Source organism: Trichosurus vulpecula, chromosome 3 (genome assembly GCF_011100635.1).
Source record: "Trichosurus vulpecula isolate mTriVul1 chromosome 3, mTriVul1.pri, whole genome shotgun sequence".
Classification (NCBI taxonomy): Eukaryota; Metazoa; Chordata; class Mammalia; order Diprotodontia; family Phalangeridae; genus Trichosurus; species Trichosurus vulpecula.
In genome coordinates, this window is record NC_050575.1 from 16,708,343 (window position 1) to 16,732,562 (window position 24,220).

At 38.5% G+C, this 24,220-nt stretch overlaps 1 protein-coding gene across 2 annotated transcripts in view; it reads left to right on the forward strand.

Annotated features, from left to right (window-relative positions):
- The window catches only part of TECPR2 (tectonin beta-propeller repeat containing 2), a 147,498-nt gene that overhangs the window by 35,273 nt on the left and 88,005 nt on the right, over positions 1-24,220 (forward strand). For both annotated transcript variants that reach the window (XM_036750605.1, XM_036750606.1), the window contains exons 6-10: positions 1,627-1,939; positions 3,455-3,587; positions 9,427-9,735; positions 11,909-12,918; positions 16,226-16,409. In XM_036750605.1, the coding sequence (XP_036606500.1) occupies positions 1,627-1,939; positions 3,455-3,587; positions 9,427-9,735; positions 11,909-12,918; positions 16,226-16,409 (1,949 nt within the window). The remainder of the gene's footprint in view (positions 1-1,626; positions 1,940-3,454; positions 3,588-9,426; positions 9,736-11,908; positions 12,919-16,225; positions 16,410-24,220) is intronic.

Here is a 24,220-nt window from a genome sequence, read left to right on the forward strand (position 1 = left end):
CTGTTTAGTGTGGGAATCCTTTCTTGTAATATTCGCAGGAACACACAGTTTGAGAATTGGAAGAGACTCAGAGGTCATTTAGTCCAACTCATATCTGAATAAGAACCCCTTCTATACCATCCGTAAAAGATTACTTATAAAACTGTCCTTATGTTTTTATCATTTGAAGGGATTCTTCCTTTGAGCTCAATGATCAGACGTTATATTGAATTGGAGTTTTGCCATTTAAAGAACTTCAGTATTAACTCAGTAAAAGTTTGTGCTGATGATCTTCATTTTAGAGCAAAGTTTTAGGTAAAACTCTTTATGATGAGATTTATTTAGCAAAGAGCCTGACAAATCATTGAGACTGCTGAAATGAAAAAGAAGTGCCCAAGTGATTTCATCTTTTGAATATAAGGACAACACTACATGGAGGGTCAAGCATTTCATTGTGTAAACTCAATGTGAGTAGTGGACCAATGAACAAGACTTGTAACCTCAAGGAGCTGAATATTGGTATATTAATACATCTGTGACTTGACTAGGGCTTGGTATAGAATTAGGACTGAGGGTAGAAAAGCTATGTAGTACAGGTGAAAAAAACAGCAGACTAAGAGTCAAGGACCTGGATTCTGTCCTTGCCTTGTCGTTGATACTTTGGAAAAGTGACTTCTCCCCCAACACGCCTTCTCTCCCCCGAGTGGTTTTTCTGATTTGTAAATTACGAATATTTTAATAGAAAGAGCATTATGTTTAGATTAAGAAGACCTGGGTTCAAATCATATCTCTGTTACTTAATACTGGTGTGTTCTTGAACAAGTCACTGAACTTGTTTGTGCTGCAGTTTTCCTTATCTGTGAAATGAAGAGGTTGGACTATGTGATCCCTAAAGTTTCTTCTAGATCTGAGTCCTGTAACCCAGTAGAAGAAATTGCATCCTAAGTATTTTCCCGTCTTTCTCATGCTCTGGAATTAATTAGTGTTATCGTGGATGTATGACAGAAGAATAATCAGTAGGACTTAGTGGAAGGTAAGGGGAAGAGGGAGAGAGGAACTAAGGACCACTTTACAGCTTGCAACCTTGGGGTGATTCTGGTGATGCTGTTGCTGCATCGGTAACACACACACACACACACACACACACAAGAAGTATCCTTGTTTTATAGTTGAGAAAACCAAGACTCAGGGAGGTTAGATGATTTGGCCAGTTGAACCTAGCTAGATTTTTTACTCCAAGCCCAATTCCCTTTCCATTATATCCCAGTAACATTAATGGGGAACTTCTAAATGAGTATTGAAACACATCAGTGTGGCCGGCACTTAATTTTGTATTTCACAGTAGTTTTGATATTGATAAACTTAGAAGAAATGAAAGGGCAGTAACCCCACTTTGAGCATTTGAGCCAAAATTATTTTGTATGAGACTTTAAAGAGGATAGACTGAAGGATTTTAATAGGTTAATGTTTTTGACATCTTTGTAAAGAACAGAAGGAAAAGATGAACATAAAACAAGTGGTTAAGGGGAAAAAATTAACCTCAGTTTAGACTGACCAAATCCTGGCTTGGTAAAACTGTATAATGGTGGGAATCCCAAATGAAATTTACTCTTATGGTTTCTTCCTTTTTTTCCCCTTTAATTTTAGCACAGGGAAATTTGGAGCATGTTTTATTCCTGGGTTGTGCAAGCAAAGTGACCTCACATTATATGCTTCAAGGCCTGGGCTACGGTTATGGAAGTCTGATGTCCATGGAACGGTTCAGGCTACGTTTATCTTAAAAGATGTATTTGCTGGAGGAGTAAAACCCTTTGAACTGTATCCTCGACTTGAACCAGCTGACAAGGGAAGTTGCACATTCTCAGAAAAACACCTAGGGCTTGTGTCATGCTTCTTTCAAGATGGCTGGGTACTGAGCTGGAATGAATATAGTATTTATTTATTAGACACTATAAATCAGGTAGGTAAAGGCACTGCATGTAGGTGTTTAAGTTGAGAGATTGTCAGTATGTAGACTTTTATTCTGTCTCATTTCTCCTTTAATGATATTAAATTTCATTTATATAGTGTTTGCTACCTTGCTATACTTTCTCTTTCCTTTTACTTAGTATGGAAAATTATGGAACGCTTTGCTCATTTTTCTATTTATAATTTTTATTTCATGGTTTTGAAACTTTGAAAAACTAATTTTGTTGATATCTTAAATTTTTATATCACCTTCATTTTCCATTTTCTACTTCCACCTTCGACTCTCCCCATCTAGAGATGCATCTTATAATAAAGACTAAAAAAAAAAGAAAGAAAAGTAGTTCAGTAGAACTAATAACATATTATTTCAATGGTATGTGTAGTGTTCCACACCCATACTCCCCTACTTCTGCAAGAAAGGAAGAAAGAGACATTCTTATATCGCCTTTTGGGGGACAAGCTTGATCATTATAATTTCATAGCATTTCCTCTAGATTTTCTTGTTCTTTCTTTTTACATTATAGTCATTGTGTGTAATTATTTTCCTGGTACTACTTACTTCACCGTGCATCAGTTCACATAAGTCTTCCCTTGTTTCTGTTTCTTTATATTCATCTTTTATTACAGTGAAGTAATAGTTGATCACAGTAACCCGCCACAATTTCTTCAGCCATTTCCCGATCAATAGGCATCTATTTTGTTTCCAGTTCTTTGCTATGATACAATGTGCTATTATGAACATTTTGGTGGAGATTCTACCTTCCTTTCTGTCCTTGACCTTTTTGGGATATATGCCAGCACACACCCAGGGATCTTGCTGGTCAAAAAATGCGATTATACTGATCCACAGGTCCGACAACACCCTTACTGTTGAAAGTTTGCCGTACGAGTTGAATTGAACTGAAATCATTTCTTCTCTACCCCAAGTTTTCTCTAGTTTGTGATTTCATCTCTCTAACAGCCCTCCATTTTCCTTCTTTTTTGGGGTGGGGAGGGGAGGGAAAGCAGAGCCTGGATGTTGGTACTACAGCTGCTATCCTCATACCTAACCTCTTGAGACTCTTTACCCTTCACCCACCCCAACCCCCAGTCTGCCTAAGAAAGAAAAATAAAAATGCTCTCTGTGTATTTTAGTTGAATAGATGCACAGTAAACTCTGTCGTGGCTGAGATCATCAATTTTTTTACCTTCTTGGAGTATATGCCGGCAGTGGGATCTGACTGGTCAGGATATCGATGTTTTAGCCACTTCCCTGGCATGATTCCCAAGTGCTTTCCATAGAACATCAGGATCGGAGGCAATCTTAGCAGTTATCTGCTCTGCACCTATCACTTATGGATGAGCACACATCACTGAGGTGGAGTGTGGTGCCCTAGTGCCTACAGCTACTTAGAAGTCATTCAGCAAATAATTTGTCATAGTAAAGTATTATTATTGCTTGCTTACATGGGATTCTGACAGGTGCTATTTGTTTTAAAGTATGGTCTGATTTTATATTTTTTGACAGGCTACTATTGCTGGTTTGGAAGGTTCAGGTGATATTGTATCTGTATCCTGTACTGAAAATGAAATATTCCTCTTAAAGGGGGATAGGAACATTATAAGAATTTCAAGCAGACCTGAAGGACTTGGATCAATAGGTTTGTATTTTTTGGAAAATGCAATGGTGTTTACTCTGTTAAATCATGAATTATACTGGGGATTATAAGATATAAACAGTCTTATTTTGCATGTTTAAAATCTTTCAGCTGCTATCAACTTGAAGGGATTTAAATAAAAATTCTCACTTCTGTTCAGTGTATTTTTTTACTACTTTCAGGGATACTCTATATTTGTGCTTAAACAAAATCTTGGGCTTAGAAATTATCTTTGGACCTAGAAAAGAGGGTTTCAAATGTAGGAAAGAATCCTAGACTTGAAATCAGGGTATCCAGGTTCTATCTAACCCCAGTCTGACTGACTTTGTATTGTTAGGTTAATCCCAGAATATCAGAGTTGGAAGGGATCTCAGAGGTGATTTAATCTAAGTCATAACCAAAAAGGAATCTCTGTTATAACATAATGGACAAGTGCATGAAGACCAGCCTCCCCAGCCCCTCAGTGAGAAAGAACCTCACAGTTTTCAGGTGACATTCTGATTCCCATTTCTTGGCTTTTGTGCACATCCTGACCTCTGTCACTTGATAGTTAGGTAAATGAGGGCACAACACTTTCCTTTCAATGCCCCCAGGCAACTAAAAAAAAAACCCCAAAAGGGTTGGTTAAAGGTGAGCTGCTATTCTAGATCAGTGGAGTTTCAGTTACCAAAGGCATGGGTCTGGATTGGGAAGCAAAAACAAAGATTTCCTACCAATAGAAAGTTCCCTTGACAGCAGGGACTATTTTTGGTTTTGTCCTTATGTCCCCAGCACCTACCATAGTGCCCAACGTGTATTAGGCACTTAATAAATGCTTGTTGACTGAATGATGAATCCATTCCTCTTTAGATAGATGGCTTGGGTAGTTTTAATTGTTAGGAAGGTTTTTTTTCTTATATCAAGCATAAATTTGCCCATTTGCAGCTTAGTCTTAACCTCTAGAGCCAAACAGCAAGTCTTATCACTCCTACATGTGATAGGCTTTCCAATATCTTAAGAGTTATAATGTCTCATCCACATTTTCTCTTCTCTGGGCTAAATGTTCTCATTTCCTTCATTGATTCCTCATAGGGCATGGACTCAAAGCTTTTCATCATTCTAGTTGCCTTACTCCGGACATTTTCCAGCTTTTAAATGTCCTTCCTAAATTGTGACCCCCTGCACTCATGGTGGTGCTTCACATGTGGTCTAACTAGGGTTGAAAATGACAGGACTGTCACCTCCTAATTCCTGGGGAAGCTTTGTCTCTTTTAATGTAGTAGAAAATTTCATTAGCTTTTTTGGATATCATTTACCTGTTGATTCATAATGAGTTTATAATCTTCTCTGATCTCTTTCAAGTGTACTACAGTCTAGCCTTGCCTCTCTTATGTTGTACTCTTGAAATCACTTTTTGAACCCAAATATAAGATTTTACATTAAATCCATATTAAATTTTGTTAGATTAGAGTCAGCCCAGTGTTCTATCTTGTCAAGATCTTTGTGTATCTCCACTTAGTTATGTAGTATGTTAGCAGTTCATTCCATGCTTTGTGTCATCTGGAAATGTTGTCATTGCCAAAAATGTTAAGTGGCACAGAGCTAAGAACAGATCCCTAGTACTGAAAGTTCTCATGATGAAGCTGAACTTGATGTTGCATTTTAAGTCTCTTTCTCCTCCAACTCTGAAACTCTTTGATGCTGTGAATGTGCTGTTGTATCTTTTATTTACCACAGAAATCCTCTTTGAGAAGGTAAGCAGCGCTATAAAGTCCAATGTCCTCTACTCTCATTGTATTTTGGTACTTTTTATAACCTCTAGAGGCTTTTCCCTGTGCATGCCCTTCCATGTCCTTCTCCATTATCTACAGTTCCTCTCAGTAAGCATGTTCTTCTGTCTCTCTCAGGGTCATAGGATTATAGGGTTAGAGCAGGAAAGGACCTTAAGAAATCATCTAGTCCAACTCCCTCATTTTACAGATGAAGAAACTGAGGCCCAGAGAAGTCAAGTGACTTGCCCGAGGTCACATGGGTCGTAAGTAGCAGAGTTGGAATTTCAGTCCTGGACTCCGATTCCAGTGCTCTGAAAAGTACATCTCATTGTTCCCCATTTGTTCAGATAATTTTTCCAGATACTTAGAAGCCCAAATTCCAGCACTTTTTTTTAGAAAGCAGAGAATATATTTTTGAGGGTGGGTTTTATACATTTATAATCCACAAGTTGATGACCATAGCAGTTGATTTATTTCTGTGATGGGTATTTAGGTCAGTGACGTAGGATGCTATCATCCTTAAGTTTTACTGGTTGCTCTCTTTCACTTTAAAATGAAGGGAGCGTTGATTACATGATCTCTGAGGTCCCTTCCAGCTCTAACATTCTGTGGTTCATCCCTTTTTCTTCTTCCTCATCTACCTCTGACCTTAGGACTGCTGTTATCATTATTTCTATTCTCAGCACAAACTAATACCCACAAGATGCTATTATTGTGCTAAAAGCTTGGAGCAGAAAATCATGGACAGAAATGTGTATGATTCATTGCACCCACGTACAAGTATAAATAACTTAAAAGTCCTCGTTTTGGTGGAAAGTTAAGCACAGATAATAATACCACCATCACCTTTGACCGTAAAGGATAAACTTAAGCCGAGTACTTTTCATTTGCTTCCTTAAATGGATAAAATGGTGTAATTGAATTAAATCTTCACATTTTTTCTGATGTTAAAATATAGAAGGCATCTATAGCTGATAGAAAAATTCTAAATTGTGCCACTTGTATATTTCTAGATATTTACCACTCAGATATGTTGGGGAAATTTAAAGTTAAAGGGAAATAAGTTTGATTAAGTCAACAACATGTATTAAAGTCCCACAGTGTAGAGTGTATCACATCAAGTGCAGTCTGGGAAGAGAGGCAAGGTGGTGTTGTGGAAAGAGGCCTGGATCAGGAGTCAGGAGACAAAGGTGTACCCGTTCTGTTCTCTAATCCTCTGTTTTCTCTTCTATCAAACGAGGACACTGAGCTCTATTCTCTTTCAGGCCCCTTCTAGCTCTAACATTTTGTGATTCAGTGATTCTGTAGCCAAAGGATGCGTAGACTAAAGGGTCTTCTTACCCTTTAAGTAAATGGCCCGCAGGCATAAACCAGTTTAAGATGGTGGTAGCCACCCACTTGTTCTAGCTTAGGGAGTACTTTGACAATCAGGGTGCCTCATGTTAGGAGAAATTTAAAAACAAGTATGACCCAATCCAAGAAGCATTAGAGGGATCCAGCCCAATATAACTGAACATGTCTTCGCTCTTGATTTGGTAGAACTCTGGGACTTAAAATGTCTTTGCCTTTGTCCTAGGGCTTAATATATAATAGGCAGGCAGTAAATATTTGCATAATTAAATAGAAGCTAGATTTTTATTCACATGTGCCTTTGCACTGTTAGATGTTGGAGGAAATCTAGAAATCAATAAAACATACTCCCTGCTCTCATGGAGCTTCAAATTAAGTGGAGGGGATGTGGCACACCCAAATAACTAGAGGACATTAATGCATGATAACCAATGAACAAGTGTTAATTAAGAGTCTGCTATGTGTTAGGCACTGTGCCAGGTGCTGGATGTACAGACAGAAATGAAATAACCCCTCGATGAGCTTACATGGCTAAGTATGTTGAGTATACTGTAAGTATATTGAGAATATATACAAAGTAAATACATGGTAGTTTTGAGAGGTAGGGCACAGTGGCTGAGAAGGATCAGGAGAGACTTCTTTACAAAGTGGAATTTAGACTGAGTCTAGTTCATTTCATGCCTTGGTGTTAGCACAGAGACAGGAGGAAGAGAGTCATACATAAAGAATAACCAGGCTCCCATGGCTAGGCAGTACACCGTATGGAGTAGAATAATGTATAAGACGACTGGCAAAGGGAGGAAGGGGCCAAGGTGTGCAGAGCATTAAATGCCAAACAGAGGAGTTTATTTAATTCCAGAGGTAATAGGGAGCCATTGGAGTTTATTTAATAGGGAGATGACATGGTCAGACCTGCATTTTAGGAAAATTACTTCGGTGTCTGTATGAAGTAAGAATTAGAGTGAGGAAGAGACTTAAGACGGAGATCAAAGAGGCTAGTGCAATAGTTGGAGTGAGTTGATGAGGATCTGAACTAGGCTGGTCACTATAGGTGCAGAGGAGGAGACATAGGTGAGAAATGCTGTGGAGCTAGAAAAGAGATTTGACAACGGATTAGATGTATCTGGTGAATGAGAGTGAGGAGTCACGAGTGACACTGACGTTATGAACCTGGGTGACCAGAAGCATCATGGTACCATTGACAGTGAAAGGGAGGGTTGGCAGGGGGTGGATCTGTGAGGGAAGATGATGAGTTCTCTTTTGGGCATGTTGAGTTTGAGATATCTGTAGAACATCCATTTGGAAAGGTTCAGTAGGCAGCTGGTGATGCCTGACTGGAACTCAAGTGAGGGACTAGAGTTGGAGGTTGGGGTGTGTTTGGGTAGTAGCAGGAATTACCTGCATAAGTAACGGTATTTGAAGTCATGGGAGCTGAAAAGGTCACCAAATGAGAGAATATATAGAAAAAAGAGAAGATGCCCCAGGATACAACCTCGATGTACACCCACAGTTAGTGGGCATGACACTGATGAACCAGCAAAGGAACCTAAGGACCACTCAGACAGGTAGGAGAGCCAGGAGAGAACCCAGGACATAAGTAAGTACCAGAAGAGAGGTGCAAACAAAGTTCTGTAGAAGGTCTGAGAAAGAAAAGATTATTCAGACTTGAAGGGATTAGGGGAAGCTTCGTAGAAGGGTGCCTTTATGAGGTAAGATTCCTTAGTGTTCAGTGGTCAGGATGTTGGAGGAATAATTTCTGTTAATGTATGATTTGGATCGGATGATCTCTGAGGTTCCTTCGAAGTCTGAGATTCTGTAATTTTATAAGGAATTGTTATTTGAAATAGATATTGAAGGGTAGGCTTTCATGTAGTATTTTGTGGATAGGAGCCTCTCACTGTATGTTTTTAAAATCAAACTGCATTTGGAATCTTGGTTAGGCTGAGAAATTGCTCTGTTTTGATGTTTTTCCTTTTGAAAATTACTCTAGCTATAAATGGCTACAAAAATTATCTTATAGTTTACATAGCAATTTTTATTTTACAAAAACAATTTCTTCACAGTAATCCTATGATTAGGTAGGATAAGAATGATTATCTTTATTTTTCAGGTAAGAAAACTATGGGTGACATTGATTAACAAACTCACACACTTACTGTACAACTAGTAGGTTGTCAAGCTGGGACTTCAGCCCAGGTTTTCGCACTTCATATCTTGTGCTTTTTCCTCTCTATTACATGGGGCCTCTCTTAATTAGAATTGGATTTTTCGAATACCCTTTCAATTCTTGATAGTCATATACTATATGAATAGGTACAGTTTAATTACACCAGGATCCAATAAATAGGTTAAATTGGTTTTAGATTTTTTTTCTCAATTCACAAACATTTACATAATAATAAATTTAAATGAGAAACTATGATCTGCAGTTAATGCTATCCTATTATTATTAATCAATTTACAACAACAATGAGTTCTTTTCCTGCTTTTGATAGATCAGTTTCCAGGGAATCAAAATCTTTTCTCATAACCTTTGTGTAGGTATTGTGCTTTTTTAAGCTTTTCATTGGTCTAATTCTTTTGATGTTGCTAACCTCATGACTCCAGGTTCAGAACTCCAGATGCGTTGTTAGGTTCCTGCCCAAATGGTTTCTCTGCTGCCTAGTCTTTTGAGAACAACAAGCTGAAATAAAACAGGTGATTTTTCTCCCAATAACAAAAAATTGACTCTTCCTTTGTAGGTAGAGATGGCACAGAAACTTTGGGATATCCTGAGAAAATCCACCTGCAAAGTTTGGATAAGCTAGGGACCTTTAGTAGTGAAACCAGAAACAGAGGCTCCTCTATCACCAGTGAATCAAGAAGTCGGAGTAGCTCTGTGAACTCTTTAGACAGCAGTTCTAGTTTCCTGACAGCTGGAGACCAAGGGTCCTCTGAAGTACTGAAAGAAAGCCAGCCTTCTCACAGGTTCAGTGTAATTAGCTGCGAAGACTTTGACCAAGAACTTATTGTGAAACCCATTAAAGTGAAAAAGAAAAAGAAAAAGCAAGGTATTGTAGCATCTTTTACAAAGTCTGCTCGAAATCCTCTAATTCATACCAGATTTTAACAGCTCGAATGCCTCGTTCTCTTTTGGAAATGTATCATTTTCATACATATGGAAGACAATGCTTTTTCTTGAATATTTTTATTGATTTATAGGAGTTGATCAATGTATCTGCCTGTTTTAGTTTTTTTATTCATTTATTCAGTAAACTTTTATTAAATACTAGTTGTATGCAAAGCCCTATGCTTACCACTGGGGAAGAAGAATGCATGGCCTCCTCCTTATTCTGTTTATCCTTTAAAGCTGAATTCAAATACAACTTCTCCCATGAACTTTTCCTAATGTCCCTGGTTAGTTAAACAGTTTCCTATTTATATATTTATTCTTATTCATACTCATCTCTGTATAAATTGTTATATATTATTGTGTTGTGGTTATCTGTATTTGTGTCTTACTCTCCTAATGTCAGTACCTTTTGTGAGGGCAGGGACCATGTCTCAGCCTAACTTTATACTTTCCTCAATCTTCATGATAATGTTGTATATGGAGTACACATTTAAACCTTTTTAGTTGATCTCCATTATTTTTGAGTGAATTTTAAACCCCTTTGACTGGCATTTAGGGCCCTCCAAAATCTGACACAGCCCTTCCTTTTGGACTTCATCCTACATTTCTTCCCTGGAATAAGAAAGAATAAACGAAGGCAGAGATATGGGCACATGCAGAGTGTATCTAAGTAATAGAATTTGGTTGGAGTGCTACCTGCACAGAGGGAAGTGATGTGAGATAAGGTAGGATAGCACTGGATTATGCGGGGCCTGGAATGCCAAGTGAAAGGAATTTAACTTACTTGCTAGACTATAGGGAGCCATGAAAGATTTTTGAACAGAGACATACGATAGTTCTGTGCATGTCTTAAAGAAAAGTAAGAGACCTGTATTCTTTTCTCAAAGGTTTTGATTTTCTAGCTTTTTAAAAGCTTACCTATTAAATGACATGTTTTGCAAATGTTAGGTGTGGAAATTTTAGGAAACTGATAAGACTTTTCGCCTTGCGTGTTATGTAATACCAGGAGCATGGTATATAAAAGAAATCTAGGGGCAGCTAGGTGGTGCAGTGAGTAGAGTCAGGAGTCAAATCTGGCCTCAGACACTTGACACACTTACTAGCTGTGTGACCTTGGGCAAGTCACTTAACCCCAATTGCCTTGCCTCCCCCCCTCAAAAAAAATAAAAATAAAAGAAATCTACCAAGATTGAGCTGGGACACTCACAAGATTTCTAAGTTGGACGCTTTAGTTCCTCCCAGTCCCTTTAAAGGAAATGATCTACATGCGACAAGATGTTGCTATTGTCTTTGGTCCAGGCAGGGTACTAGTGTGTCCTTCCTTCCAAGTAACTTGCCAAAATTGCATTTTGCAGCTGAAACCTTCCCTATGTGTTGTCTCTTCCATTAGAATGTGAGCTCCTTGAGAGCACAGACTGGCTTGCTTTTCTGTTTCTATCCCTAGTTCATAGCCCAAGAGGGAGTGAGCTGGTGATGTGGATAGCCCACTGGACCTAGAGTCAGTGGGATCTGAGTTCAAATGTGGCCCCAGAAACTTACTAGCTTTGTGACCCTCGACAAGTCACTTAACCTCTGTGTGTAAAATGGGGATAATAATAGTGCCTGCCTCCCAGGGTTGTTGTGAAGATAAAATGAGATCTATACGTGTGTGTATGTGTGTGTGTGTGTGTGTGTGTGTGTGTGTGTATGCATGAAGTGCTTCACAAACCATAAAGTGCCATATTAATAATAACTACGCAGCTGCTTAGTCCTCTGTGATCACTAATTAAGCCAATTCCCTTTTCCTCAGCCAGAAAGCATTCAGGGGATGAAGAATGGGCACCTTGTTACAAAGGCATGCACTTATAACAGAGAATAAACTTAGATAAATGTTATTGCCCAGAACAGAATAATTTAAGCCAAAAGTTCGGAAATACATGTAACATTCTTCTGTCCTGAACTAAGATAATGTACATTGCCAAGATTCTTTCCCTTAACAAGTGATTAACTTTAATTTTAGAATAATAAATTATTTTCCCTTTTGATTGAAACACATATTTGTATTTTTAATCATTTTCCTAGTATTTTCCATATCATAATTTACTCAAAATAATTTTCTCGTTTTTAATTAGAAAGCGGGACTAGGAAAACACCAAGCTCCCTTGAAGGAACTCCATGTTATGAACATCCATTTTCTGATGAAAGTCCTCACTCAACAACCACAGACCAATGTTCCATGACCTCAAGTTTTCTGGGAAGCAGTCTGGATCAGACAAGTGCAGATTCTCCTGATCAACAGAGCATTTTCAGTGGGGAACTGCATAGTATCTTACAGGAAAATAATGACTCTGAAACCTTTAGTGTTCTTGAAGTGTCAGAATCTACCCCAGACTTAGTCGATTTAGAACATGAGAGTAAAAATGAAATGCTAAAATACAACCATGAAAGTGGAATGGACGCAGATGATTTAGCATCTAATCTACCTGCTCTTCTGACTGAAGATGGAGAAGTTGATGATACACTAGAACTCAAACCCAGACATTTTTTTGTGGATGATGAGCAAAATAGTCGAGAGTCTTCCAACCAAGACCAAGTTGACTTTACTGAATTACAAAAAGCTGATGAAACAATACATGAACTGAAAAGTCAAGATGCTGAAAGCACTGTTTCTGAAAAAAACTGCTCAGATACACGAACAGTGCCTTCAAGCCCTAATACCCCACCACCTGCTGAGAAGCTACTGCTTGAAAAGAGAAGTGATGAAAACTGGGTAGAGATGCCAGGAATGCCAGAAGGTTTTTTGATGAATGTGACCTTAGAAAACCTCAGCTCAAATTCCTGCCATAGTCTCATAAAAGATAATGATCTTGATCAGCAGAAAAAAATTATACTTTCTGAATCTGATTTTGGAGCAGAACCTACTCTTCAAGTATCTGCTTCAGTACCCATTATCCATGAAACTAAGACTGAACAGTCCCTACAAGAGCAAGTGTTAACATCCAGTGATGAAGAAGATATTTATGCTCGTGGCATGCCTTATTCATCATCTGAAGCTAGTGTAGCTGAACTTGGTGGTAGTCTTTCTCTCCAGGATGTGGCCAAAGCAAATCTTGAGGAAACAGTGTTGTTAAAATCAGATCAGGTCAGTAAAATCAGATCACTTATGAAAGATTTTTAGAGCTTGAGGAATGAAGAATTATGGTTTGTTTTTTTTACTAGTTATCCGTCTTAAAATACTTATAAGTTATTTGATGATTAAGGCCACCCTCCACTGAGGTTTTCTCCCAAAGACTCATTATAGTATGGAAGGACCCTGGCTCCTTGCAGGCTATTCCAGTGGTATATAGAACTAGAAAGGGACCTCCCAAGCTGAAAAGACTGTACATATAGTCCTGCTAGTATACAGATTGAAAACCGAGCCAGGTAGCAGAAAGGCTCATAAGACAATGGAAAGAGCATCAGCGCTGAAGTTGAAGTATCTGAGCTCAAATCTAACCTCTGATGTTTGCTATTTGTGTGACTTTGAGCAAGTCACATACACTCCCTGGGTCTTAATTTCCTCAGCTGTAAAACAAAGGGGTTGGACCAGATGCCCTTTAAGATCCCCACGGCTCTAGACCTGTGATCCTCTGTAGTCTGGTACTCAGAGAGCTGGACAGCAGGTGTTGTCCATAGCAACTCATGGATTTTCTTCCTTATTTAAAAGTCTTGTTACAGAAGAGAGTCCATATGTAAATACAAAATATTCTCAAGCATCTATGTCAGTTTATCCAAAGCAAACCTTGTTTGCAAATACTTAGTGATAGTGTCATTGCTTAATGCATCCTTTCTTGATCAAATCTGGGCATTTGTTTATTCTGGTCAACAGGACCTTGAAGAGACGCAAAAATAGTTATTCATTTTCCTCTTGTCTTAGGGGAAGAGTGAATTCCTCTGTTTTGATCACTTTGAGGAGTCATATGCCGTCTATTTCCAGATTGGAATTGGGAAAAGGAGTACTGGCCGGGGAGTTACGTTGAGGGCTTCTGGATGGGAAGTCAGGATAGCTTTCTAGTTTTTATGAGTCACATCTTTATGGTGTGGCTTCAGTATTTAGTTTGAAATGAGAACTTCAGCCTCCCTCACACTCATCTATAATTGACAAATTACATTGTAAAGCTAAATATGAAAGCTTTTTAGATTATTAGTGCTACTTTTCCCATCTGTCCATCTATTTATTATCTGTGCTTATGAACAGTAATAATAATGACAAGCACTGAGACAGTAGAAAAGCCACTGCACTTTGGTGCCCAAATCACAAAACTTGGATTCCGTTCCCTTCTATGGTAGAAAGAGAATTGGACTTAGAATCAGAAGACTGAGGTTTAAATCTTTGATTTGCAGTTTACTAGGTGTGCTGCCTAGGGAATGTAATGTCATCTCCCTGAGCTTCAGTTTCCTCCTTTTATGATGAGGACAATATTACCCACACTGCTTACTTTGCAGGATCGTAGAGATTGACTGATGTGGTGGATGTGAACAGCTTTGTAGCTTGTAAGAACCTATGGAAATAGTAGCTACTTTTACTATTATTCTTTGTGAAGAAAAATAAGGAAAACAACCATGTGCTCTCCTTACTGTGTAAATATCCAGTTAGCTTCAAAACTAGCCATATGTTGCTGTCTTCGTATGACTAGAATATTGTCTGCAGACGTCAGTAGGAAACTATGATAAGTTAGAAGTATAGCTGTATATTCTTTCTCAAATTTACGACAAAGCTATTGCAAATTCCTCTCACTTGAAACTTAGGAACCTCAAACATCTGGACATAAGAACCTCAAAGGAATCATTATTTTATTTGTGATTTTATTCCCCTTGACAAAAATCACAACTTCTCCGTACCTTAGTACGTGGTTTCAAGAGTTTCTCTGGCCAGAATGTGTTATCTGGTCACCATCCTAACTAATATTACACGCCTTCCAAACTTAGCTGCCAGGTTAGTCTTCAGAGGATTGGCACTCTGTCTATCCCCAGACCATCTGGTCAGTGTTTCAAGCTGGGAAGGAACCTGCTAGAACTCCTGTGCTAGTGGCTTAGCCTTTGAGAACCCAAGGACCTTTCTTTGATGGAGTCATCAGTAAGGGATAATTTACCTTTCCGGAGTTAAAATAACAAAAAAGGATCTCTTTATAGCCATCTCAGAGAAGTTAATATTCACATTGTGAAGCTAAATGCAGATGAGAAGCTTCCTTTTGCTTTTTGCAGAGGTACAAAATTGTGTGTATTTATCTAGCTCAGGTTTGAAAAGCTCCATGAAAATTCTGAGCAGCCTCCTAAATTTCAGTCATCCTTCCCATGTCATACAAATTCCTCTACAACACCCTGACAAGCGGTCATCCAGTCCTTGCTTAAGTACTTCCAAAGTAATCTGTCAGTACACAATATGGCGACTCCCAAGAGCTAATGGGATCTTAGGCTGTATTGAGAGTCATTATGTAAGGGATTAGGGAGATAGTGTTCCTGCTGAGCCCCACCATTGAGGAAGGAGGCAGATTTAAGCTTGAGGTCAGGAAACACTTCCTTACATTTGGTTGTCCAAAAGTGGAATTGGCCGCCTGTAGAGATAATGAGTTTCTCTTATTCACAATCTTTGAGTAGAGTTGGGATAATCACTTGCTGGGTATGTTGAAGAGGCAATTTTTGTTCAGGTAGAGATTGAGCTCTGTTTTCAATGAGTTCTCTGCCAACTCTGAGAGTCAATTCAATGTTCTCTGTTGTCTGAGGGCAATGCATTATGTTAAAAAAAGTTGGTAGTTGTTTAGTTTTAGTTCTTAATTTAAGTTCGTTCTTGTCAGAAGTATCTTTTTTTTATTTATCTGGGAACTTAGGGAAGTTTGTTTGATAATATTCCAAATGGCCTCTGATTTCTTTGGGAACATTGTCCAGCAAGTTTTGTAAATAGGGTAGGGAGAAATATTTTCAGATACTTATGTATGCATTACTTTTGTGTACACATTTAATGTAAAGATGAATCTTTGTACAAGGGAGTCTTATATCAAGTAGGGATTGGACTAGATTCTCAGATTCATTCCCTACTTTTCAAGGAACATATCTGTTGTGTCAGGTTAGATAGTTGTATTATTGGGGTTTTCTTTTAGCATATTCTTTTTCAGTGTATTATGATTTTATGAACATCAAGTATTCCCTGATTGTAAGCACTATGAAAAATTAGAGCATATTATAATCATTTTATGAACTTATGATGTTTTTTTAAAAGGGAAAGATAACTATCAATCTTTGATACCTTAGTTCCAGTGTTTCCCAAAACCAGAGAGATCTTTTTTCATTCTTATTATAATTTTTATCATTTTAAGTAAATACTGCCTATTAAAAATATTCTTCCATGTATAGTGCTACCCTGTCTCCTGTATACAAATCCATGTAGCTCTGTTCTAACCACTGTTCCTTAGTTTGCAGAAAGCTGGATGGGGTACTCTGGCCCTGGCTATGGAATCCTAAGCCTTGTGGTTTCAGAGAAGTATATCTGGTGTCTGGACTACAAAGGTGGACTGTATTGTAGCGGTCTCCCTAGTGCTGGAATACGGTGGCAGAAATTTGAAGATGCAGTCCAGCAGGTGGCAGTCTCTCCTTCAGGTTAGAATCCCTGGCTTCCGGGCATCCAGCTTTCTTTACCTAACCTAATAAAAACTACCACCATTAACTTTATTAATACTAACATGAATGAAGGTTAGCAGGAAGAAATGAAAATCATTTATTAAGTACATACTCTATACCAACCGTCATGCTAAGTTCTGAGGTTACAAACACATGAGTAAAACAGAATCTACTCAAGGAGCTTACATCCTTGTAGAAGAAGATAGCATCATCAAAGGCATTGTGACCAGTGAAGGGTGTTTTGGTTTGGGCAGTGACAGAGATGGCGAGTGGCAGCTAGAAGGGAGTCAGCTGACAAAAAGAATGGTGATATTAATTTGATCACTGGTCCTAGAGCAAGAGATAGAAAGGGAAAGTGGGATGTGTCAGATGGTAGAGTATGTGGCAAAGATATGGTAGGGGGAGGTCGTTGGATGTGATGTGTACCATATCAGGAATCCACAAAAGTATATAGATCATTTATTTTTGTTTTGCCACAGCTTTTAGAATTACGATACTCCATTTGATAAAATTGCCTGCTCTGCAATTTTGCGTTCCCCTAATTCTCCCCAGTTTTTGCCTAGAATCCCAATTTTTTGCTTGATTCTTTTGCTTTCAGTTTTATTTATTTCAGGACTTTAAAGAAGCTCGCTGTGCCAAACTCCTGGACACCGTTCTATAAGCGTCTTTTGGTTTCCAACACTACGCTTTAGATTGTTGGTTTGACTGGTAGATGATGGATAGTCTATTAAATGTGGTATATTCCATATTAAAATGCAATGTTTCCCTTTTTGGATTTGGTTAGTTGTACCATTGAAGGATTAGTAACAAGTTCTTGCACACGTTCAAGCCTCATGAGGCTTGAATCATGGGATTTGGACCTAGATGGCACCTTAGAGATCATTTAATTTCATCCTATAATTTTATAATTAAGGAACTCGAGGGACAGAGAAAGAGCAAGTATAAGTAGCAGAGCTATGCTTTAAACCCATACCCCATGCCCTCGGACTTCAGGTCTTATCTGCACTATACCGTGCTGGCTTCTGCTCTGTTTTCTTTTTTATAAATATGCTTACTGTTTGAATAGTTAATGGGCCAGATCCTCTGAGCAATTAAGCTACTTCCTGATCATATATTGTAGTCACATCAATTCTTTCAAGCCACCAAGGTACTGTCTTTGATGTATTCGAGTAGAAATCGACTAAATGATACCTAATGGTTTTAAATTACCACTACCACTCCCATCTGCGTGAAGTAATTTGCTCATCTGGCGTTTTTAACATTAGCAACTTTTCTCCCTGCTCAAGGGGAGTGAGGCAGGGAGGTAGATAAAACAGAATGGATCTACATGCAGTATTTATTTGAGCTCAGCTAACATAGTAGAAAGAAATTAGATACATAAAACAGATAAATTGGAACAGGAGAGTATACAATGTTTATTTTAGGCTGTGTCACAAAGTTGTTGTGACCTTTGTTTTCATGGTATGCCTCAGTTTCCTTGTTTATAGATTTTTGCTTTTAGCATAGACTTATTTATTTAATCATTTTTTATTTTAAATATATATATTTTTTTGTTTTAATCAGCCAAGATATGCCTTCTTACCCTCCCACCACACATCCCTTCCCTCCCTACAATGAGAACACAAGAAAAATAAAAACCACTATTAACATACATAGTCAGTCAACGCATGGTCCATGTTAAAAAAAATTGCCTTATTCTGTATTCTGAGTCCTTAACCTCTCTCAGAACTTGGATAGCATCTTTCATCTTTATTCCTCCGGAATCTTGGTTGGTCATTATACTGATAAGAATTCAGCACAATAATATTCTGTCACATTTGGATACTACAACTTGTTCATCCATTCCCAAATTTATGGGCATCCCCTCAGATTTCCATTCTTTGTCACTTCAAAAAGAGATGTAGATATTTTTGTATATACTTAAGAGTTGTTTTGCTTAGGACTAGCCCCCACCCTAATCTACCTTCCCTCTTGTTCCCCTCCCCAGTCCTTCCCTTTCCCTCCTGTTTTCCTGTTGAGTGAAATTGATTTTTGTACCAACGCTGTGTGTGTATGTGTGTATTGTTCCTTCTTTTGAACAGCTCAAATCCGAGTAAGGTTCAAGTGTCAGCTGATTCTTCTCCTCCTTGTTTGTCTATGTGACGTCTATGCAATATAAGATAATTTTCCCTAACATTCCTTTCCCTCCTCCTTCACTCTTTCCTACCTAGGGTATTTCTCTTTCCTCTTCTTTCCATTCTTTTCTTAAGATCATCAAGATATAAAAACAAAAGCAAAAAAAATCACTCCTAGGGCTTGACTAATTGGTCTTCCTCAGTGGACTCTGATGATGGTAGGGTTCAGAGGTGACATGTGTATCTTCTCCCTATATTTGAATGGAAGCTATTTATCCTTGTTTAGTCCTTTGTCACTGTTTGTTCATGATTACTTTTTTATGTTTGCTCTTCACTCCTGTGTTTGAACTTCAAGATCTTTTCATCTAGAGTCCTTGAAAGTCTTCTGTTTCACTGAAGGCCCATTTTTCCCCCTGTAGTTAGTAGTATGCTCAGTTTTTTCTGGGTAAGTTATGCTTGGCTATAAGTTCGTATCTTTTGCCTTCTGGAATATCATATTCGCTGTTCTTTTATAGGCGTACTTGCCAAGTTGTATGTGATGCTGACTGTGGTTCCTTGGTACCCTAATTTCTTTTGGCTGCTTTCCATATTTTTTTTTCCTTTTGACTTGCATGCTTTTAATTTTGGCAATTATGTTCCCTATAGCTTTCATTTTGGTGTTTCTTTCAGGAGTTGAGCAGGGGATTCTTTTTCCACTTTGCCCTTTGGTTCTAAAAGATCTGGACAGTTCTATTTTAAGATCTCTTAAAATAAGCCCTTTTTTGGGTCATAGGATTTAGACAGTACAATAATTCTTGGATTTTCTTCTATTTTTTAAGCTTTTTGACTTTGTTTTAATATTTCTTGTTGCTTTATGGAGCCATTGACTTCTGTTTGGTCAATTCTAATTTCCAGGGAGTTTGTTTGCTTGGGCCAAGCTGTTAATTCCCCTTCTAGTCCTTTCTTCCATAGCTGTCATTGTCCATTTTTTTTTCCCCCTCAGACCCTCTCATTCCATTTATAAAAACATTTTTAAAACTTTTAAAAACTTCTTCTCTTCTAGGAAGAGCTGTGTTTTTCTCTACATTTGTTCCCAAGCTGTATTTCTCCCTTGTAAATACTTTAGCATCATTCTCCTCTTCTGTGTTTGTGCCTTGAGTATCCCTATCACTATAATAGCTCATTATGGCAAGGATCTTTTTTTGTTTGTTTGTTTGCCTTCCAGCCTACTTCCTGACTTCAGACTTGATGTTAGAACATCTGCTACACTTATGAAGGGAAGATCTGGGCTGGTCCTGTTGCTGCCTTCTTGGGGCATTTAGTGTTGTGTTTATTTCCGAGCTGAAGGACAAGCTAGGGACCTACAAGCTTTCAGTGCTCCCAGAGTGGTTTGACTTATGACAAAGTCCACTTACTGCCCCCCAGCTTGAGCACTGCCAATTCCTGACCCGAGTTTGGGTCTGAGCAAGGGTAGACCGTTGCTGGAATCCATCCCTGCCAAGCAGTCGAAAAGCTCCTTGATTCAGAGTGGCAGAATGATAGGCTCTCCTTTGATCTGGGATTCCTGCTCTGGCTTTTCCTCTGCAGTTTGAGCTAGATGCTGGAAGCTGAGTCTCGGGTCTGAGCTGAAACCCTGCTCCTGGTTTCTGAACTTCCTTCTTTTTTTGACATACCACCCAGGACCTACTTATACCACCTTGTGCAGGTCTTTGACCCGGAACAGGATAGTGCAGAACAAAGGCTGAACCTATCCCTGTCACAGTTGCCTTGGAGTTGGTCTGGGGATAGCCTAGTCTGAGGCTGGGACCTCCCCTTGGCCCAGTACACAGCTTCTTCCTGGGCAGTGGAATGCTTTGCACCATGGTACTTCAGGCCTAACTCAGTCTCCAGTGTCCATAGATCTCCCTGTCGCTCTCCCTATGCTGAACTAAGATGACCAAGTACTCACTGGCTTTTTCTGGATTTCTCCATCAGGATTCGATGTGATGCATTTTCTAGATCTGTTTGGAGGAGCTTGTAGATGAGCTCATCACAGTGCTTAGCTATTACTGTGGCATCTTGGCTCTCTCTCTAGCCACACTGAATTATTTATAAAAGAATTTTTTTTTGAGGGTAGCTTTGATAACAAATCAAATTAGAGGTGTTGGTGTTTACATAATTGTATATTTTAATAATTTCTCTTTCTGACTATAATATTTGGCTCCTCTAATTATTTGTTAACTCTCTTTTTCTCTTGATTTCATTGATTGATTTTGGTTCATTGATTTTATTTCTGAATTATTTATTTTCTCTTCCTTCTGATTCATATTTCATACCACAGCAACGTTTATTTTCCTAAGATACATCTATGATCATGTTTTTCTCCTGCTCAAAAACTGTCAAATGCCTTTGTGTTGCCTGTCTAATCCCTCAGTTTGGCAGTGAAGGCTTTTCACAGTTTACCACTTTCCTCACCTGATCTCTAAATGTTCGCTTTTCTAAAACTTTCACTCTAGCTAAATTGAGCTACTGACTAGCTAAACTAAACAGTTTTCCCCAAAACCTCTTTTGCTTTTGTGCCTTTATTTCTCTTTTGGTGTCTTATTTCCACCTGTTACTGTGTACGATAAAGCCTTCCTCTTGCTGTCTCCTCCCATGAAAATCCTAAATATTCTTTTTTTAAAGTTTAATTTATTTATTTTCAGTTTTCAACATTCACTTCCATAAGTTTTTCAATTTTCTCCTCCCTCCTCCTCCCCTCTTTCCCCCCTCCCTCCCCAAGACAGCATGCAATCTGATATGGACTCTACACATATATTCCTATTAAACACATTTTCACATCAGTCATGTTGCATAGAAGAACTATAACAAGTGGGAGAAGCCATGAGAAACAAAACAAAAGAGAAAAGATTCTCCTTCACTCTGCATTCTGACTCCATAGTTCTTTCTCTGGATGTGGATGACATTTTCCATCATGAGTCCTTTTGAAAAGTTTTAGGTCCTTGCAGTGCTGAGAAGGGCTAAGTCCTTCAAAACCAGTCGTTGCACATGCTGGCTGTTACTATGTATGATGTTCTCCTGGTTCTGTTCACTTCCCTCAGCATCAGTTCATATAAATCTTTCCAGGTCTTCCCAAAGTCCTCCTGCTCATCATTTCTTATAGCACAATAGTATTCCATTACATTCATATACCACAGTTTGTTTAGCCATTTCCCTCCCAGTTCTTGACTACCACAAAAAGAGCTGCTATAAATATTTTTATACATGTGGGTCCTTTTCCCATTTTTATGATCTCTTTGGGATATAGCCCTAGAAGTGGTATTGCAAAGGGTATGCACATTTTTGTAGGCTTTTGGGCATAGTTCCAAATTGTTCTCCAGAATGGTTGGATCAGCTCACAGCACCACCAACAATGAATTAGTGTTCCAAATTTCCCATGTATTCTCCAACATTTATCATTTTCCTGTTTTGTCACATTAGCCAATCTGATAGACGTGATGTGGTACCTCAGAGTTGTTTTGATTTGTATCTCTCTAATCAATAGTGATTTAGAGCATTTTTTCATATGACTAGAAAATCCTAAAAATTCTTCAAAGCTCATTTTAAGTGCAACCTCTTTTCTCAAGTTTTCCTTGTTTACCCCACCCCAAAGTGATTTTACAGCCCTTTAACTCCTGTAGCAGATTTCTGGCAAAGATGGCTGCTTGCATGGAGGCATTCAGTTCCCATACATGTACTCCACAAAACCCTAAAAATTACACCAGACTGAATGATGATCCAGAAATTCAATGAAAAACTAGAGTAAGTGGCTTCATTTGCCTGAGAGCTACACAAAAAGTTATCCAGAAGTCCACAAACAATAGGCAAGAGGACAGACCCACCAGGAAAGTAAGCCCGTAGCACATGAAAACAATGTGGAAGACTCTGCATCATGACCAGAGATGGGCCAGAGGAAGGGGTATTGAAACCAGCTCTAAGATTGCTAAATTCTCAGTGTGAACATTTATACTTCAGAAATTGGCATTTGCTACAAATTAGGGCTTGATTCATTATTTTGTTGATTACTGTAAGTATTATAATGCGGATTAATCTTAAAAGTTTGTGGGCATGCATTCCTCCCTTCCTCTTCCCTCCCCTCCCCAAGAGAGCCTGGTTGTTAAACATTTACCATAATACCCCTATATTGCTTTATAAACATCATTTGAACTCAGCAGGAGTGCAGTAGAAAGCTTAGGGAATGAAGTTGTGGTAGCCTGGTGAGTATAATAATAGTTGTAAATGGCATTTATATAGTGCTTTAAAGTTTGCAAAGTGATTTTCCATCCTTTATATCATTTGTGCTTGACAACACCAGAGGGCACCTGTAGCCTGCAAGGGTTCTGTATCTGGAGGCAGCCAGAATGGAGCTTTCTGATATAAAAGTTTCAGAGTAGCTGGAAATCTGTAGCACGAACCTTGGAAGTGACAGGGAGTGACAGCAACCACACTGGACATAGAAGAACTCATTCAGGAACATCCCAGGTCCAAGGGTTCTGAGATTATAGCACTTTTTTAAGATGCCATAGAGGGTTTAGAAGATCCAGCACTCGGAACCCCCAAGATCCAGGGAACTTTAAAATCTGCCAGCAACAGTCTTAGAGTGTATATACTCTGAAAGGTATGAGGTTGAGGTAGAGGTCAATCCAAGAACTCGGTTGAAAACCAAGCAAGATCTACCCACTTCACTCAGTCCAAATCAGTTACAAAAGCTAAAGAGGTAAGTAAGCAGAAGATAGCAGTCACTATCAAGCAGCTAGGAGGCACAGTGGATAGAGCACCAGGCCTAGAGTCAAGAAGACCTGGGTTCAAATGTGACTTCAGATAACAGCTGTGTGAGCTTGGGCAAGTCACTTAACCCTGTTTGCCTCAATTTTCTCATCTGTAAAATGAGCTGGAGAAGGAATTGGCAAACCATTCCAGTATCTTTGCCAGGAAAACCCCAAATGCAGTCATGAAGGGTCAGACACAACTGAAACAACTGAACAACATAAAGCAATCACCATAAATAATTATTATAGACCCAAAGATACCCCAAAATTCAACCTAGAAGAAGAGAGTAACTGCACAACTAAAAACTCAAGGAAAAAAATGGATTTTTCCACTAGAGGTACATGAATGCCTTAGAAGAAATAAAAGGGGAGATAAAAAATCAAGTAAAGACTTCTGGAGGAAACAATTGGGAGATAATAAGTAACTTAGAACAGAAAGCAGTAAATCTTAGTAATGGATGTCATAAAAATCAAAATAGGCCAAACAGAAATCAACAATTACATGAAATGATAAGAAATTTTAGAATGAAATCGAAAGATTGGCGGGGGGGACCCAGAAGAAAATGAAAGATGTCTTATCACAAACATCTTACTTGGAAAACAAGTTATAGAGAGATCATTTAAGAATCATCACACTCCCTGAAAACGAGAGTTTTTAAAAAAGTAAGAAAGACATCCTGGACACTATATTTAAAGTAATAATAAATAAAAACTGCCCAGATCTATTAGAACTGGTGGGCAATTTTTAGTTCTAAAAATAGAATTCACTGATCATCTCCTAAAAGGAAATATTTCAGGAATGACATAGCCAAAATATAGAGCTTTCACATATTGCAAATATCCAGAAAGAAAGAGTTTAAGTCTCAAGGATCCACAGTCAGGATCACATAAGACTTGGCAACTTGTACTA